The sequence below is a fragment of the Rhinolophus sinicus genome, chromosome 16 (assembly GCF_057876585.1).
Source record: "Rhinolophus sinicus isolate RSI-liver-muscle chromosome 16, RSI-T2T, whole genome shotgun sequence".
Lineage (NCBI taxonomy): Eukaryota > Metazoa > Chordata > Mammalia > Chiroptera > Rhinolophidae > Rhinolophus > Rhinolophus sinicus.
In genome coordinates, this window is record NC_142516.1 from 63738964 (window position 1) to 63758777 (window position 19814).

The following is a 19814-nucleotide window of genomic DNA, read 5'->3' on the forward strand; positions in this document are numbered from 1 at the left end:
AATAAAAGAAGCATCTCTGATGGATGCGTTAGAACAAACCCTTCCACAGTTCCCACGCCTTCTAAAATGGGAAAAGGTAATACATATTGAAAATTTCCTAGTGTTGGTGTCAACTTCCAGGCCCTGGAGTACTTTTATTCTTTACTGTTTGTGATTAGCAATAAATGAATAGAATTTGGGGTGAGACTTCAGTGGTCACAGCAATAGAAATGATTGGGAACCAAAGGAATAACTTAAGGAAGGAAGAAAATATTTGCTATAACTTAAAAAATAATTTTGAAAAGGATCTCCCATTGTATTTTGAAACTGTATAATTGTGGTAGCTCTTTACTATGTATATTTAGATTTATTTACAGCCTGTAAATAATGAACCACTTGGCCTGCACTAAATATTTCTTACAGCACGCATTTTGTTGTTTTTCAGCTGCTATCCCTGAGAAACCGTTAGGTCAGGGTTGTATACGTTGTGGTGCTTTTGGAAATGATTATTTATGAAGTTGTAACTTAGATGTTTGCCTTATTTTATTTACTATTGTAAATAAAATAATATTATGGAGATTCTTAATTTTGTCTAGTTTTAAATGACTTCTATAAAATTTCTATTGATCAAAACATTGTTTTCTAAAATAACTTTGAATTCTTTGCTCAGTTGTACTTAAAGAATTATGAAGTATTGTAGATACCCAAGACTTATAGAGAATAATGTAAATAACTACCAGATTAAAAAATAGAATATTATCAATAAATCTGAAACCTCTGGATAGTCTTCTAAAACATATTTTGCTCTTGGTTAACCACTATCTTGAATTTGGTATTTATTATTTCCAGGTGTTTTTAGAAATATGTATTACTCTGATACTTTGTATACTTTAAAAAGTTATGTTTGTGTAGTTTTCTGTGGCTTGCTTTATTTCTTGGCATTCTTTGTGATTTCATCCATGCTGGTACATGTAGTTCTACTTCAGTTTCAGTGTTTATCAGTGTTGATGGATATTTAGATTGTACCTTGAATTTTGCAATTATGAACAAGGCTGCTGTGATCATTATTGTGCATATTTCTTTGAGCACGTGGGCAAGAATTCCTCTGAAGCATATACCTTAAAGAACCAGTGTTTCTCGGTAGGCTTTGCTGATGCCACATTACTCTTCCAGGTTTACCTCTCTTCAGCAGCAAGTGAGAGTTCTCTTTGTTTCATATCTTTGCCAGTACTTGTTATAGTCAGAAATTTTTGCTGATTTGATGGTAATGGGATCTTACTGTGGCTTTACTTCACATTTCTCTAATTAGTTGCAAATGGGGCATTTAATTTCATTTTGCCCTTTCCCTTGTGAATTGAATTTTCCCTTTTTTGGGGGTAAATTTTCCTGTTACGTTGTTTGTGTTTTTCTTTTTATTTGTATCAGTTCTCTATGTAATCTGGAATTAATTCTTGGTCTGTTATATGCATTACAAATAGCTTCTCCCACACTGACTTGTCTTTTCATTCTATTTATCGTGTCTTTTGATGAACAGAAGCTTAAATTTATTTTAATTGATCAAATTTATCAGTTATTCTTTATGGATTGCTGTTTTTTGGATCTTGTATATAGAATTCTCTTCCTTGAGGTCATGAAATAATACTATCTTGGGTATTCTTAAAGTTGTAAGGTTTTGCTTTTCTCATGTAGGTCTTTAATTAAACTGAACTTGATACTAGTATATGATATGACATAGAAATACCATTTTATTTTTTTCACAGGGATAAGCAGTTGTCACATGCACTGTTTATTGAATACTCAGTTCATTTCTTACCAACTGGTCTTCATTGTCAACACCGTTACATACCAATTTCTGTATTTGTGTGGATATCTGGGCTTATTATTCTGTTCCTTTGCTCTGTTTGAGCTTCTTGCCAGTGTAATACTATCTTAATGACTTTAAAATTATGTTGTCTACAACATGGATGAACCTTGAAAATATGCTAAGAAACTTTATGTGATCCCATTTATCTGAAATATCCAAGGCAAATCTGTAGACAGAAAATAGGTTAGTGGTTGATTGCCATGGGAGAATGGGGGAATTGGGAGTGAATGACTCAGGAGAGGCAGGGTTTCTTTTTGAGGTGATGAAAATACTCTAAAATTGTGGTGGTGGTTACACAACTCTGAATATACTAAAATTCATCAAATTGTACACTTCAGATGGGTGAATTGTGTACTACATGAATTGTATCTTAATAACATGGTTAAAGAAAGTTGTGATGTGAAATGACAAGTCCCTTTACAACCCTGTTCTTTAAAATTGTTTTGATTTATTTGGTCCTTTGCTCCTTTGATATGAATTTTACTACATCAGCTTGTTCTGCAAAAAATTATGTTGTGATTTTGGTTAGAATTCTATTGAGTTTATAGATTAATTTGGGGACAAGTGACATCTTTTTCACATAAAGTTTCCCTACCTGTGGATGTGGTATTTTACTTCATAGGTCTTTTTAAAAATTTTCAATAAACTTTGCAGTTTTCTTGTAAAGCCCATGCACATCTTTTGTTAGACTTGCTTAATCCTAAGTACCGTAGGGTTTTTATCACTACTGTAAATGGTATTTTTAATTAAAATTTCTGCCCGTTAGTTGCTGGGGTATAGTAGTGTTACTGATTTTTATGTAGTGGTCTGCTGCCCAGCAATTTAGTTGAATTCTTTTAGTTTGTAGATTCTCTTCAATTTTTTGGCTATAAGCAATCACATTATGTACAATCCTTGTGTATTTTTTAAATTTCTTGTATTAACTCTGGCCATTTTTTTCATAAATGCTAACTTAGTTGAATTGTGGTCAGAACATGCTCTGTATGTCACTGACTCGATATTTGTTGAGATTGGCTTCTAACAGGTAGAATGAAGTTTCAAGTCAATTAAGTTTGACAGTTAAAATACTGTAATTCTAAAATATAACTTTTGAAGCAAGACTTCAGTGTTGTATTCATAACTCCAACATTGAAAATCTTTGTTGGAGGGTTAGTGTGAGATGACCAAATTAAAAATATATAGCTTGTTCCAGGGGAAAACACTATACACATTTTTTTCAGTATATATTATTTTAGGGAATTACGAAGATTTTTGTTATTAGCTTGAAATCAAAAGAGAACTTGAAAAACTACTTATTCAGACTGTCTATATCAGTTGTTGTAATTTTAGTGAAAACACCCTTTCCATTTTCTTTTTTAGTTTGGCATGAGAATTTTGTTTAAGTAAAAACAGATTATGAGAGATTTTATTAGTTATGTTTTTGTTTAATAGATCCGATGAAAAGAAGAGCATGAACTGGAAGCAGCTTCCCAAAAAGCCATGCAAAAATCTTCTTAGCACCTTGAAGAAATTGTATCCCCAGCTATCTTCAGGTAAATGTGAGGAAAAGGAATATATTTAATGAAAGAATGTATATGAGAAAATTCTTCTTAAATTTAAACATAATTTTTCTCTGCTTAAAAGGAGTCTCATTACAAAATAAAATTCCAATAACAAGAAATTAATAGGATTTTTTGAGCATGTTGTCTGTGCCCTATCTGCTTGAGCATCTCTGCTGGCCCCTGCCAAAGATCCCTTTCCATTCATGGAGAGAGGAACTTCAGGAAGTCACAAGCTTATTTTGACAATTTCCTGAATTGTTCAATCATTTTATATACATAATATTATATATTAATGCCATTTTCTCTTCTTGTTTCATTTCTCAGTTCACCGAAAAACTCAAGAAGGTTCAGCAATTGAGATGACTCCAATTGAAGCAGATTTCTCCTGGCAAAAAAAGATGACACAACTTGAGATGGAAATTCAAGAGGCATTTTTGCGCTTTATGGCATCTATTTTAAGAGGATACAGGGCATATCTCAAGCCAATCACAGAGGCTCCGTCAAATAAAGCCACAGCTGTTGATTCATTATTTGACCGACAGGGTAAGTGGCGTTGAAAATATAATTACTTCTTATAGAAATGAAGTATTTTCTATTTGGTATTGGTATCAAGAAATATTCACTATATAAATTCTTAGAAATTTATCTTAAAACATAATGAACTTCTATGCATTTGTAATCTAGTTCTATGAATAGAATCTTTTAATTTTTATAACCCATTTTTTCCTGAGAAATCTGAAGTTGGAGGTCTTTAATTATGAAAAATCAAAGATGTTGCTTATATTTAAAATACGACATATTCAGTTATAGTAGAATGTGTTTTGCTTTTAGGTGTTTCCTCAATTTTGCATAATTTTTGGATTTATACATTCTTTGCTTTAAAATATTCACTGACAATTAGTTTTTGGAATAAAGCTACCAGTTTTCAACACAAATACCAGTTTTAAAAATTTTTCAAAAAATATAGCCTGTTCCAGGTGAAAACACTATACATATTTTTTTTAGTATATGTTATTTTAGGGAATTATGAAGATTTTTGTTATTATTCAGCTGTTTTTATGACATATGTGTAGTAGCATCCTTACAGATTCATCAATCAATATTTATATAAAATTTATATTTCTGTACTTTTACCCAGCAGTCACCTTAAAAATAATCTGTATTTTCCCAATAGTCCTTTTGTCTTTTATCATTTCTTCTTCATAATAATTTATCTCTCAAGTATTTAGTCACCACTTACAAAGTCCAACTAGCTATTATGTAGGGATATAAAGAAATATAAAATCTAGCTCTATGGGATACTAAATGGAAAATAATCTAAAATGTTTTTTAAAATAGAGCAAGTACTCAAGAAACCAGATTTCACACAATTCAGTGCGCGGTTCTAAAAATTCAGAAAAAGGAAACATTTTTTTCAAATGAATATTTTGGAAGACTTCATGGAAGAAGAGCATGGCTTTGAAGAATGGATAGTATTTGGATAAATGGAGATGAGCAGGAAAAGTTTTCTCAAAAAACAATAGGCATTAAAAATCAAATTTGAATTAGAATTTCTTCTTTGCTATCGATGAAGCCTTTTTGGGGGTCAGTTTTCTCATTAATAAAATGTGGTAATACCTAGTTCATGCATGGTTGTGAAGAGGAAATGAGAAAATCTATGAAGCCACTAGTGAAAGTACTTTACAATACTCAATACTCATGATAACAGCTATTCTTGTTAGGGGTAATAACGAAATGGAAGAAACCTCAAAAACAAAAACACAAGGGATGTATATTAGTTTGCTAGGTCTGCCATTACAAAGTACCATAGATTGGGTGGCTTAAACAACAGAAATTTATTTTCACATGATTCTAGAGGCTAGAAGGTTGAGATCAATGTATTTGCAGGATTGGTTTCCTCTCGGGTCTCTCTCCTTGGCTTGTAAATGCCTTTCTTCTCCCTGTGTCTTCACATGGTCTTCCTTCTTTGTGAATCTGTGTCCAAATATTCTCTTTGCATAAGTCCATCGATCACATTCTGCATTTTGACTTAAGTCTTTAAAGACCTTATTTGCAAATACAGTCACATTCTGAAATACTGGGTATTAGGATTTCAACAGAAGTAATTGGTGGGGACACAATGCAGCCCATAACGTGTTTGGGAAAAAAAGATTTAATGGTACAGTTTGGCAGAAGTGAAGAGCTTTAAAGGTGTTGTGGAAGATAAGGCTGAAAATAAGATTAGAGCTCAGATTATGGGTAGTGTTAAGGGTAGTCTTAAAAACATGGATTTTTTTTTTCTAATCAGCAGTAGTGGGTCAATGATTCATATTTCTCATTTTCCCTCTTTCTCTCTCTCTCTCCCTCTCTCTGAGTGGCATTACTAAAGGAATTTAGAAAGACAGATATTTAGTTAGTGTCTGAGGCCTAAGGATTTTGTTAACAGGATAGCATTTGGTCTAATGGCGGAGGTTACAGATATTAGACAAAATAACACAAATAATAATTACATTTTACTAAGGTTATAGTGAAGGAAGGTATGGGTTACAGTGAGAGTGCTAGGTCCGGGAAAGGTTCCTTGAAGAAGTAACAATTAAGCTTGGGTCCAAAAAATGAGTAAGAATTAGCTATTGTTTTTGGGTTAACTCTTTATTAGGGATTCTTTCCCTAACGTATATCAAAGTAGAGAGAATAATATAACATACCCTCAGATAGCCATCTTCCAACTTGAGCAGTAGTAGCAATCAACATTCTGCTATTTTTGTTTCACCTATCTTTAGTTTATTCCACCCTTTTTCCCCTTCCCCCTCCCTCTCCCTCCATCTTTCCTTCCCTCCCTCCAAATGCCAAATTGGACATTATTTCTGAACTGTGTTAACCTTTAGGTTTCCCTGGATTTATATGTGTTTTGGGGGATATTATAGATCCCCACGGTGTCATTTAATTATCCTTTCTTCCATCATCTGTATTTCCTATAAACTTATGGTTGGATCAAGAGTCGATCATCCAATAGAAATGTAAAATGAACCACATATATAATTTAAAATTTTCTAGTGGCCACAGTTAAAAACAATAAGTAATATGGGAAATATATGTTTTTAAATTTTATTTTAATTAAATTTATTGGGGTAACATTGGTTAATAACATATATAAGTTTCAGGTGTGCAACTTTATAATACAACAGCTGTATACTCCATTGTGTGCTTACCACCCAAAGTCTACTCTTTGTTTGTTACCATATATTTGACCCCCTTTACCCTCTTTGTCCTCCCCACTTCTGACTTCCCTTCCAGTAACCACCTTTCTGTTACCTGTATCTATGGGTTTGTTTGTTTGTTGCTTTTTGTTTTATATCTCACATGAGTGAAATCATGGCTCTTGTCCTTTTCTATTTGACTTACTGTACTTAATGTGATACTCTCAAGATCCATGTTGTCACATTTGAATGTTTTCTCCAACTTAATATATCCAAAATAGTATCATTTCAACACATGATCAAATTTTTAAAATTTTAATGAAATATTTTACATTCTTTTTTCTATGTTAAGTCTTCCAAATCAGCATGTATTTTATACTTACAGCACACCTCAGTTTGGACCAGCCACATGTCAAGTGCTGAATTGCCACATCAGGGTAGTGGTTGCTGAATTAAACAGTACTGATCTAGAGCTTGATTAGATTCAGGTCAATTTTCTTGGCAAGTAATGCCGAAACACATGGTACTCACTACTTCCTATTGTGAGGCGCATACAGGTCTGGTTGTCCCATTTTTAGTGCTCCTAAGATTGATCATTGGATTTAAGTGTTGTCAGCTCCATTCATTCTTTATAGTTTCCCCATCAGTATTTCATTTAATTGTTTCAGCAGCCTTTGCTGATCATTGCCTATATCCATGAGAAGAAAAAAAAACTTTTAGTTGCTACTTGTCAAGAAGAATCTATTTCTATTTTATGTGTTTCTCAACTAAGTAGTATTTCATTGGGATGGAGTGAGGACCACAGCATGTGGAATGCCCTGAAATATCAAAGAAAGGAAGGTTTGGAGGGAACAGTGGTTCAAAAACCATGCTTAAAATGGTGGTGTGAGCCAGATCATGTAGGATCTTTTAGAACCAATGAAGGATTTTAGTCTTTAAGAGTACTTAGAAGCCAGTTGAGGACTGGGTAATGGGATCAGTTTTGCATTTTTAATATATCACTTTGAATGTGGGTTTTTTCCTCCCCTTAATCTCTGTAATTTCTATGCAGAGATTGAATTGGAGGCATCCAGAGTATGGATCTACTAATTAGTGGGTTAATGCACAGGTCCAAGTGATCAGTGGAAGTGATGTGGATTTGTTGGTGGTAGCATGCATATGTAGAAGTGTGGTTTTTTTTAGGAGGTAGATTGAATACAATTTGGTAATTTAATATGGTGTATAAGATAGAGGGAGATGTCAAGAGCACCTTTGTAATTTTTGTCTTTAACGAAATGGATGATCGTGCCCTTTATTGATCAGGAAAATAGCAGAAAAGGGAATGATCTGATTATTTGTTAAGAAAAGTGAGAGAGACTTGAGTATGCTGATAAGTAGCTAATAAAGCGGGAGAATTGTCCAGAGAACACTGAAGGGGCTGGAATCCAAGGCTCAAGTGGTAAACTTGGCCTTAGATGTTGGACAGACATACCCATTGTTAAAAGACAGAAGGAGTGAATGATAGCTGCAGAAAAGAGTCATAGATTTTGTAGTGAGATAATTAAGGTAGTTCTCATTGAATGATTTTCATTCTCTCTGCAATATAAGGTATGATCATTCAAGGATGGGGGAAGAAAACATGGAGGGAGTGCTTTTGAAAATTAGAAATAGCTGTGAAAAGATGGGCAAAGGGAAATTAAGTTGATTCCAGAAATGTTGTAGGATTGCTGGTCAGGGGTGGAGGTACAGTGTTTGTAAGTAGTTCCACCTACAGTGTTTCCCCGAAAATAAAACCTAGCTGGACAATCAGCTCTAATGCGTTTTGTGAAGCAAAAATTAATATAAGACCCGGTATTATATTATATTAGACCCGGTATTATATTATATTATATTATATTATATTATATTATATTATATTATATTATATTTTATATTGTACTGGATTATATTATATTATATTGTACTGGGTATAATATAATGCCCAGTATAATATAATATAATATAATATAATATAATATAATATAATATAATATAATATAATACTGGGTCTTATAATCTTATAATATAAAATAAGACTGGGTGTAATATAATATAATATAGTACAGGATATAATATAATATAATACCGGGTCTTATATTAATTTTTGCTCCAAAAGATGCATTAGAGCTAGTTGTCTGGCTAGGTTTTTATTTTCGGGGAAACATGGTAGTTGTGGAACTTTTTTCGTTCCCCTTTTAACTTGTGGTCAACTACACTGGTGCAGATCCAAAGAAAGCAGGCAGTACATGCCTTGGGGGCCAGGTTATACTAGGTGGGTTTGACAAAAATGACAAAAGGGCATAAGCATTGAGAGTGTTGATAAGAAAGTAAATTGAAATTAGGGACATGGACGTGGAATCAGTATTGGATGGAGAGAGAAGGGAAGGCAGGAGGGCACAGGTAGGATGTAAAAGGATAAATGGATTGTAGATTTCAAATGAGCCTCCCTTCTCTCTCTCCTTTATCCTACTGGTTCCCCCCAAAACCTTCATAGGAGTGCTAAGCCAGATAGATGGGGGTAATGGTCAGAGAGTAACATGTAAATTCGAGATTTGGGAGGCAGAGCTACTTTGAATATTAGCAAGAGGAGCCCAGAGAGTGTGACTGTAGAAGTTGGTGATTGAAGTGGGATTACCAATCATTGACAGTTGAGGAATCTACTCATTAAAGTGTTAGATGGTTTGACCTATGGGTGCTGAAGAATGATGATGGAGGAGTTGGAGAGAAGACTTTGAGTTAGGGGCCTGGTCTTCAATGAATGAAGGAGAGAGTGTCCCTGAAGTCAGTAGCTGACTACAGTTAGTAGGGGAAAGGTAGACTAGCCAGATGCTTTAACCTTCAGTGAGCAGAAATTTTTATGAGATGATACAGAAGTAATTGTGTGGAGGCATTGTAGAGGAAGAACATAGACCCTTCTCACTTGAGAAGGTACAGAGTATTAGAAATTTCTACTTAGAGCTGTAGAGCTAGAGGTTTCTTATAAGAGATTCAGGTTTCAGTGAAAAGGTTAATGGTATAAATTAAGCTTTTTCTATGGTTGAATCAGGCAGAAGGAGCTATGGTTACTACATGCTTCTATAAACATTTATATACAAGTATATAAAGAGAGTATAATATAGATATGTACAAGTTTAAGATAACATTTAATGTAACATTTAGTTCCACTTTAAAATTTGAATTTAATTGCAATTTTGTTTTCTTCAGGATTTTTAAAAAGTCGAGATCGTGCCTATACAAAATTCTACAGCCTTTTATGCAAAACACAGATTTTTATTCGTTTCATTGAAGAATGTAGTTTTGTAAGTGATAAAGATACTGGATTGGCATTTTTTGATGACTGCATAGAAAAGGTAAAATTTGTCCTATATATTAATGTTAAGGAAAAACTTTAACAGTTTTTTTTTTTTTTTAACAGACTACCTGTATAATCATCATTATTATTAGCCCAAATGATCTGAGGGAGACTGTATGGGGGAGGGAGGGTGTGTGTGTGTGTGTGTGTGTGTGTGTGTGTGTGTGTGTGTGTGTGTCTGATTCTGGGCTTAATATAAGAGTCATTTTCCTTGTAACTAGTTTCTACCATACATAGCTAATTTTTCTCTTTGAACTTCACTTTGTTTTTCTCACTACTAAGTACTAAGAACATTTCATTGAACCTCCTAAATATTATATATTTTTTATTTATATGAGTAAGACAGGATTTAGTACTTCATTAAAAAACTTGTTTTATGCATAATGGAGTCCTATGTTCTTTTGTTTCAATATCTTTCCAAATACTTCTGCTAATATATTTCTTTTGTCCTAGTGGAGAATATTTGGAAATATGTTAAATTTTAAAGCTTTACTCACCCATCCTTAGGAAGTTTAAGTTGATTCTTGACAGTTGATTGATGACTTACATACTATTTCTTAGTTTTAATAGAGTTCTTAGTTTCGCTAATTGGATCTTGGGGCTGATTGTTAATGCAAACCATATATTATATAAAATTTGAGATTATATCCAGAAAAGGTATACTATTATGGCGTTGTATTTCTTACGAGCTCCTAATGATTCATATGCCTTAGAAGACTTGATTAATTTTCTCCCATTCTGTCAGTGTGATCTACAACTTCAGGGATGTGATTACAATTATTTAACATTTTTGTTCACTTGTAAAATTGATGGTCCAATATCATTGCAGTCAGAGGGATGCTTAGATAATATCAATAACTAATGCCAGGGGTTTAATAATAATGAAATTTTTGATTTGAGAAGCCAGATTCCCATGTGATTTGCCATCTTTTGCTTGTGAAGAAGGATTTATGGAAAAAAAAATGGATCAAAATAAATTGTTTTCTATTTTAATAGTTATAACAGAAATATTATACTTTAGCCTAACATAGTACAGGGTCCCAAAAATATATTGTGAAGTATTTTGTATCCGCCCAATATTAAAAGAATAGTTTTTAAAATAAGAATTTAAGATAATCTCTATTAAATTCACAGTACACATTTTCACCATGAATGCTTCCTTTCTAGTTGTTTCCTGATAAAGGCGCGGAGAAAACAGATAAGGTATCTTTTTCTTAAACTTTAAGTTTTTAAATTTCAGAATTAGGTCTTGCTTATATACAAATTAATTAGAGAAAATAATTATTTTCAGGGTGATTTTGATTCAACAGAAGATACCAAATTGATAGAGCTAGATGACTCACAGAAAAGTGAGCACACTGTGTTCATAACGCCACCAGAGCCACCTCCTGATGATGGGAAGGACCTGTCACCAAAGTACAGGTAGCAGGAATTTTTTTAAAGAGCTATTTGGGCACAGCTTGAATAATTTATTTTGATCTTTTGTGATTATTAGTGGATACATATATTATTTGTGAAGGTCATTTTCAAAATTTATTGAGTGAACTCATGGAGATGAGTATTTTATGGAAATGTCACTGGGTAATGTAAGGTAAGAGTTGGACAGCCTTGTTGGAAGATAAGTCAGATGTTGATCACTATTCACCTAAACATTTTTCTTTTTTTTTTTTTTTTGGACCTAAACATTTAACCACATTTTAATCTTTAGAAATTTCATTTCTGAAGAAGAAAAAAAATGTACTTTTTGTGAAGTTCCTGCTCTCTTTGGGGTGTTTTGTTGTTAAAAGACTGAAATTCTTATGCATTAGTAAGATGCCAGAGTAAACTTAAAAGTAAAGGGCGAGGAATCATTTTTTATTAAAACAAATGTAAAGAATAGGATTTGGATGGGAATCTTTTGTGAAATTAAACTGTATTTGATTGTTTATTATATCATAATTATAACAACAACAAAGGCGTGGAAAACAGATAAGGTGTTTTTCTCTTAAACTTAAGTTTTTAAATTTCAGAGGTAGGTCTTGCTTATATACAAACTAATTGGAGAAAATAATTGTTTTTAGGTTGATTTTGATTAAACAGAAGATACCAAGTTGATAGAGCTAGATGAGTCACGGAATTTTTTAATAAACTGTTTATTACAGAGTTTCTAAGTTCTAATAAACTTAGAAAATCAAGCAAAAAAAAAAGCTAACACATCATTTTAGCATCAATACTTAATGTCTGTTAATAATTGTATATATATCTTTCCTGTCTTTTTGTGCATAAATTTGCATTTACTATTCTTAAAACAGATATGAGTTCGTCTTGTACATATTCTTTGTAACCTGTGTTTGCCTTTAATGGTCTGAACAGTTTCCCATGCCAGTAAATATTTTTGTGCCATATCATTTTGAATGACTACATTGCATGCATTTATTGTGATTTGTTTAACTAGTCTCCTTTGGATTTGTTTGTAGTTCTTTGCTATCTATATCTTTGTGTATACACAGTTATTTTCTTCGGCTATGTTCCTAAAAGAATATCTGGGGCAAAGGAAGTATAAAATAACTGTCTTCCAAAAATATGGAATTGATATATAATCTCAGAAGGACTGCATAAGAATAAAGAGTATATGCCATAGGGATTGAGTGGCTTAACTAAGTACTATTTTGATTGCATATTAATTATGGAATTTTTTTTTACTTTGGCTTACTCACTGTACATTGGAATCCAGGTATTGAACAAGGTAAATCAAATAGGGAAAGATCGTATCTCACAGAATAAAATTGGCCACAGGAAATAAGCAGTTTCCGAGAAGAAATCCCAGTTGTCAATAATATGAAAATATATTAAGCTTTTCTAGTATTCAAAGAAGTGCAAACCAAAATGATGACTAGAAGCATTTTTAATCTATCATATTGAGGGTAGGCTGTGCTACTAGTTCGAGTATATATTAATGTGTATGCAAATATATAGCCTTTCTGGAAATAATTTGGTAGTGATTATAATAATTTTGATTCTCTTGATAAACATTGAACATATCAAACCCTGTTATTGGGCATATCCTAAGAAAGTAAGCAAAAGTATTCACAAAGATATATGTACAAAGATATTTAATTGTAAAAATTCAGAAATAACCTAAAAATGTCCAATAATAAAGAATTGGTTAAGTTATGGTATATCCCTAAACTAAAAATGTTATGGGTTTTTTGTTCTTTTTAGATACCAGTGCAAGGTACTTTTATGAACAAAAACAAAATTATGAAGTATAACAAATATTTTTCAATATACATTATCATTGAACACATGGGTTTTGTTGCAAGGGCTATTAATTCCTGTGTCAAGTAAGATCAAAGTTTTGTGTTTTGCAGGGATTGGTTGAAAATAACAAATAGGGTGGGAGGAGCCGAAGTTTCTATGTAGATAGTCTGTGTATTTTATAACTACATCTTATATTTTGAAAAAAAAATTTTTCTGTTAGAATTTTGGGGAATAATATGGGATACTATTTGAGATTTAGAAATATTCACCTAAATTTTAGAATAATATAAAGAGTTAATGTATTTTAAATCAGCAGTGCTATTTTTGCTTTTTATTTTAGTTACAAATACTTTCCAAGACTGGACCTTAAGCTTTTTGACAGACCACAGGAGTTGAAACTTTGTTTTAGTAGACACCCTACTGGGACTAGCATTACAAACAGTCCAGCTTTCATGGCTAAGAGAACTAAACAGGTCAGATATCCTTTATCTAATACATGTTAATTTAAAATGTAAAATATGTATATGTGATATGCAGCTCATAGTTTAGAGTTATCACCCAGGGCAACCATTTGAAGACCTGCTATGGTTGTTAATGAACTAATTTATATTTCTTGAAACCCTACTGAAGTTTTTGAATGCTTTATGTTTGTGCTTTAAGAGAATCCTTGGGAACCAAATATACTTTTTAAGTAACAACTTAATATTGAGATATAATTCACATATCATACAATTCACCAATGTAAAGTATACTCAGTGGCTTTTAGTATATTATCAGGGCTGTGCAACTGCTACCTCAATCAATTTTAGAACATTTTTGTCACCCCAAAAAGAAAGCCCTCACCCCGTAGGGAGTTCACAACTCCCTGTTCTTCTATCCCCCACAGCCCTAGGCACCCACTAATCTATTTTCTGTCTCTGTTGTTTTGTCTATTCCAGGCATTTCATCTAAATGAAATTGTATAATATGTGGCCTTTTGTAACTGGCTTCTTTCACTTATAATAATGTTTTTAAGGTTCATCTATGTTGCAGCATGTATTATCAGTACTTTATTTTTACTGGTGAATAATAGTCCATTGTGTGGATATGTACCACGTTTTCTTTATCCATTCATGAACATGTGGGGTGGTTCCTGCTTTTTGGCTATTATACATAGTGCTGTCATGAACATTTGTGTACAAATGTTTTTGTGGATGTATGTTTTCATTTCTCTTAGATACATGCCTAGAAGTAGAATTGCTGAGTCATGGTAACTCTGTGTTTAACCTTTTGAGAAACTGTCAGGCTTTTCCAAAGTGGCTATACCATTTTAAATTCCCACCGGCAGTGTATGAGCATTCCAGTTTCACCACAGCCTTGTCAATTCTTATTATCTATCTTTTTTATTATAGTCATTATTTGATTATACCTAGTGGGTGTGAAGTAGTATCTCATTGTGATTTTGATTTGCATTTTTCTTGTGGTTAATATAAATTATTTTATAACAAATACTACATTCTCAAAGGAGTTGAAGTGAGTTAACTGAGGACAACCTAGACATCTTGTTTTTTTTTTAAAGATTTTATTGGGGAAGGAGAATAGGACTTTATTGGGGAATGGTGTTACTTCCAGGACTTTTTTCCAAGTCAAGTTGTTGGCCTTTCAGTCTTAGTTGTGGAGGGCGCTGCTCAGCTCCAGGTCCAGTTGCCGTTGCTAGTTGCAGGGGGCGCTCACCATCCCTTGCGGGAGTCAAACTGGCAACCTTGTGGTTGAGAGAATGCGCTCCAACCAACCAACTGAGCCATCCAGGAGGCAGCTCAGCTCAAGGTGCCCTGTTTATTCTTAGTTGCAGGGGGCGCTGCCCACCATCCCTTGCGGGACTTGAGGAATTGAACTGGCGGCCTGGTGGTTAAGAGCCCACTGGCCCATGTGGGAATTGAACCGGCAGCCTTCGGAGTTAGGAGCACGGAGCTCTAACTGCTTGAGCCACCGGGCCGGCCCCTAGATATCTTGTTTTAATACCATATCTGGTGTAGGTATAAAGAGTTAAGCTATAGTTAGATGTGAGTTAAAATTAAACATCCTTTATACATATAGTGACATTTTGGGGGTCTACAAAACATGGAAAATTTCACAAATAAAATTCTTAGCTCAGTTTTTACCAATTCCTATACAAATCCTTGAGGTAACCTGAAGTGTTCCTTAATTCCATACAGTGCACATTTCTCTCAGTGCTGTCTGAAGGGAAAAGTTATTTTTTTTACCCTTACCAGCTTAATAAAGGCAAGTTTTTAAAATGGAAATTTCCCAGTCTTTAAATTTCATTTTCACCAGAATTTTTTTTCCAGGCTAGCTGGAAAAGGAAAGGACCTTCAGATCTTAGAAAACAAGTGACTGTGTTCAAATATATCTTCAAGCTCATGGAAATAGAGATCATAAGAAAAATTAATATACCAGATTATTTTTATTTAGAACATGTCTCAGCAGAAGGATCTTTAGTGCAAGGCATACATACAATAACAGTCTGACATATCTGGAAGGTTCTGTAGTTTCTGGGAGAATGTATAGTTTGATAAAGCTCAGCAGGTGATTTTGATACCTAGTCTGTTTTCCACCTAAATCAGGATGAGAATCAGAAGTCGAAAACATGACTATGAAACTATTAGCTAGGAAGGTCTGTGATCTTTCTCAAGACTGTTGCCTTGAGAAGAATAGTTCTTTTCAAGTAATCGGTCAATGAAGGAATTAACACGGACTGTGACGAGAGGGAGGGTAAAGTATAAATCTTGGCAGGAAATGGTCTAGGGCATCTTAAACTTCTTAGCAGGGACGAGAGAGAAGACTCACTTTTCAAGAATGACGTTGAGGAACTCATAGGCTATAAATGGTTAAATCCCTTTCATCCATCATCAAGCATATGACTGCCTTCTCTGTGAAAGGTGCCTAATTAACTAACCATTGTATTTAAAATATGAATGATCTCTGCTTTTAAGGACTTTCTAGTCTGTTAGGAGATGCATGCCTGCCAACAAATAATAACAGTACAGTATAAAGTGCTTCTATAGATGAATGTTGAAGGATCCTTGTGGCTCTAAGTAGGAAGCCACTCACAAAAGTAAAACTATGAAATGCTTGATTTTAGAATAAAATTTTATGTTAAATTCTTTTCTCCCATTTCCGTCTCACCCCCCACCCCATCCTAATTAATTTTAGTAAAGACCATAATGTTTTATGTATTCTCTTTGTAGGAGATAAAAACAGCTCATAAGCTGGCGAAGAGATGTTACACAAATCCACCACAGTGGGCCCGGTGTCTCTTCAGTCACTGTTACAGTTTATGGTTTATTTGTCTCCCAGCCTATGTTAGAGTTTCGCATCCTAAAGTCAGAGCACTTCAGCAGGCGTATGATGTACTCATTAAGATGAGGAAAACAGATGTGGACCCACTAGACGAGGCAAGTATAACAAATTGAGATTGTTACTAAGATAAGTTTCATTTTTGTATTCTTAAGAAAGTTTACATCTCAGTTGCTTTAAAGTATCAAATATTTTCATTAAGTAGCAAAGGTAAAACATTTACTCTGTTTCATAGAGCGAGTACTTACTGTTTATTTTCAAATACATTTATTTAAAATTACTGCTTTGGAATGAAGCAGAGACTTCCTTACTTAGACTAGTTAGGAAGCAAATAGGAAATAGGCTCTTAGTAAGTGGCTCTCCACTTAGGACTTGTGTCCGAGGGTGAGTTATGTATCTGAAATATAGATCCGAGTTTCTCAACCTTGGCACTACTGACATTTTGGCCCACATAATTACTTATTGTCCTGCGCATTGTAGGATGTTTAGTAGCATTCCTGGCCTCTACCCACTAGTAACATCCCTCCCCCGCCATGGCAATCAAAAATGTCTGTAGACGTTGCCAAATGTCATCTGGAGGACAAAATTGTCCCACTGATGTAGATAATAATAGTACCTTCCTCATAAGGTTAATTTGAGGTTTATTAAATCAGGTGATGTACATAATGTGCCTAAAATAGTACCTCGCTCATAGTAAGCACTCAGTGAATGATGTGCTACGTGTTTTACATACATCATCTCTCTTAAGCCATCGTAGACCCATCCTAAGAGGTAGGTAGTGATATTATCCAGTTATTGGTTGAAGAAATGGAGTCACTTAGCCTTTCTCTTGGCTATTTTTCCCTTTAAAATTATTTTTGGTGTTAAAATAATTATACATGATATTTAGAACCAGATTAGAATTTAAAATGAAGTTGAAATAAAAATTCGGAGTAATGGAGATCTTGGGGGAGGGAGAAAGCACAAGGATAGAAGAGGGATGGGATTGAAGAGAGCACATTGTAGGCTTCAGCAACAACTATAATTTTTTTCTTTAAAATAGAAAAGATCTGAAACTAATACAGCGTCTGTAGTATTAAGATTTGGTAATGCTGTGGGCACACTGAAACTCATTTTTCACTAAGTATTGTCTGTACGTTATAAAAGCTTTTAAAATAAAAAAAAATAAAGTTATAAAACAGTTACTAAAATATCCATTCTCATATTTGATTATATTTTCTCTCATCTGATGTGTATAAAACTATTTGGAAATTAAAAATACTCAATCAGAAACAGTGTTTTGTATCTCATACATTTTAGTGTTTTAAAAAATTATTCTGATAGAGTTAGTTTTAATATCTAAGATGTATTTTAAGATGTGTTTTAACTTTGTAACAGTTGTAATAACCTAGATTTTTAAAATAAAACTTTTAGAAGGCCCAGACTTAACGTTATGACACCTAGGTTGAATTAAAATTAAAATGCGTAATGCATTTTGCATTTAATACTTGGGCCTTTAATATTATTTACTGAATTTTTAATGAAATATTTATGTCATGCTTATTCCTACATCTCTCAGTCTAACAGATACTGTTGTATATTGTTGAGTAACAAACCACCCCAGAACTTAGTGGCTTAAAACATCCATTTTGTTAAATCTTTATTTGCTGAGAATCCAGGAAGGATTCTAGGCGATTTTTCTGCTTCTTGGATTAACTGAAATCACTTGGTTATAATCAGTTGGTAGCTGGTCTGATCTGGAGAGTCCAAGACAGTTTAACTCAAATGCCAGCCAAGTACCTCGGCAAAATTGACCAGAAGGCTAGGCTCAGGTGGGCTGCTCTCCCTCCATTTAGTTTCAGGACCTCTCCATGTGGTGTGGTTGGGCTTTTTCCATGATAGCTTAGTTTTCCAAGAGCATTTGTTTCAAGAGAGAGGCAGTGGAAACTGGCAGTTTCTTAAGTCCTAAGCCTGGAAACTGGTACAGTGTCACCAGCCGAATTCTGTTGGTCATGCAGTCTCATAAGCCCTTGCCCTTCGAGTTGAGGAGAGGGACATAGACCTCCTAGTGGGAGGGGCAGCACAGAGTTGGTGGCCATCTTTTATCTACCACAGATGCCCAAAAGATATCATGTTATAGGCAACAAAATACTGCAATTGGAAAATGATATGCCTGGCATGATTGCTATTTCTTTAGTTTGGTGCCTGGCTCTTACACAGGTAAACCTGGAAGGTTGGGGGAACACTTTGCAGACTTGAGAATAAATTCATTGTCTAGAATCGTTTTGGAGAAAAATCAGATTAATCCCAATTTGACATAGAAAGTGATTTCCTTATAGTTGAAGAGAACTTTAAGATATTTTAATACAATTTCAACCTAAAGCTGACATGCTCTGTAGGAAGTTTGTAATATATGGGATCTTGCCAGATTTGAATTGGCTCTAATTGTTATAAAGTATGTGTGTTTTATGTAGAGATCAGTTCTGCCTCCCTGTGCCTTTTTGGAGTTGTACAAACTGTTTACTCCCTCTTCTCTGTGACAGCTCTTCAGATATTTGAATAACACTCTTGTGTCCCATTCTTTGTCCCTTCATACATCTTACCTGGTGCCTTCAGTTGGTCCTAACTCATGTAGTTTTGTAGAATGTTTCTAACCTAATCACTTATAGAGGTCTAACAGTTTCTGATCTCCTTCTGCTCCTAAATTATTCTCTGCATTTCTGCTTCATGGTACTCATCTCTATGATCCTCTGCCTCTTCAAATTTCTTTTTATATTTTATTTCTTTTCTCTTGGGTGAAACACCCTTTCTCATATCTTTCTAATTTTCCCGTCAGTAGAAAGAACAGCTTGGCTTTATGACACGCACAGTTGTTAACCAACTCTGTCATAAACAGAGCACATTTTCCAAGTCCTAAGAAGATTATCTTCTATATGTATATTTCTTTATTCTCAAATTAAGCTATTTGTTTATTATAAATAAGTCTGGCTGCCCTGTCACTATTTCTATAAACTGGCTCACCTCTTTGCCAGGGATCCTTGAGATTCTTATTTCATTTTTCATGGTTTCTTCTATCATCTTCTAAATATGTGAGATTCTAACTTTTAGGAGTACCCGATTGACTTGTCCTCTTATGATTAAACCTAGCCCCCTTTGGTAAATACATATCCTCAGAAAAGCCTTTGCTAATTACATTACAGTGTTTTTAACTTTCTTCTCATATTCAAAATTTTAACATTGGTTTACAGAATTCTCTTTGTTATGTAGGCATTCTGGAGATGCTGTCTTTAATTCCTTTGATGTAGAATATAAAGCATGATTTGGGGGAG

The 19814-nt window shown here is 33.8% G+C and overlaps 1 protein-coding gene across 6 annotated transcripts in view; it reads left to right on the plus strand.

Annotated features, from left to right (window-relative positions):
* DENND4C (DENN domain containing 4C) overlaps nucleotides 1-19814 on the plus strand; it is a 96360-nt gene that overhangs the window by 43132 nt on the left and 33414 nt on the right. For all 6 annotated transcript variants that reach the window (XM_019750356.3, XM_019750354.3, XM_019750357.3 and 3 more), the window contains 7 exons: nucleotides 3275-3375; nucleotides 3709-3927; nucleotides 9783-9928; nucleotides 11098-11133; nucleotides 11222-11352; nucleotides 13511-13643; nucleotides 16398-16604. In XM_019750356.3, the coding sequence (XP_019605915.3) occupies nucleotides 3275-3375; nucleotides 3709-3927; nucleotides 9783-9928; nucleotides 11098-11133; nucleotides 11222-11352; nucleotides 13511-13643; nucleotides 16398-16604 (973 nt within the window). The remainder of the gene's footprint in view (nucleotides 1-3274; nucleotides 3376-3708; nucleotides 3928-9782; nucleotides 9929-11097; nucleotides 11134-11221; nucleotides 11353-13510; nucleotides 13644-16397; nucleotides 16605-19814) is intronic.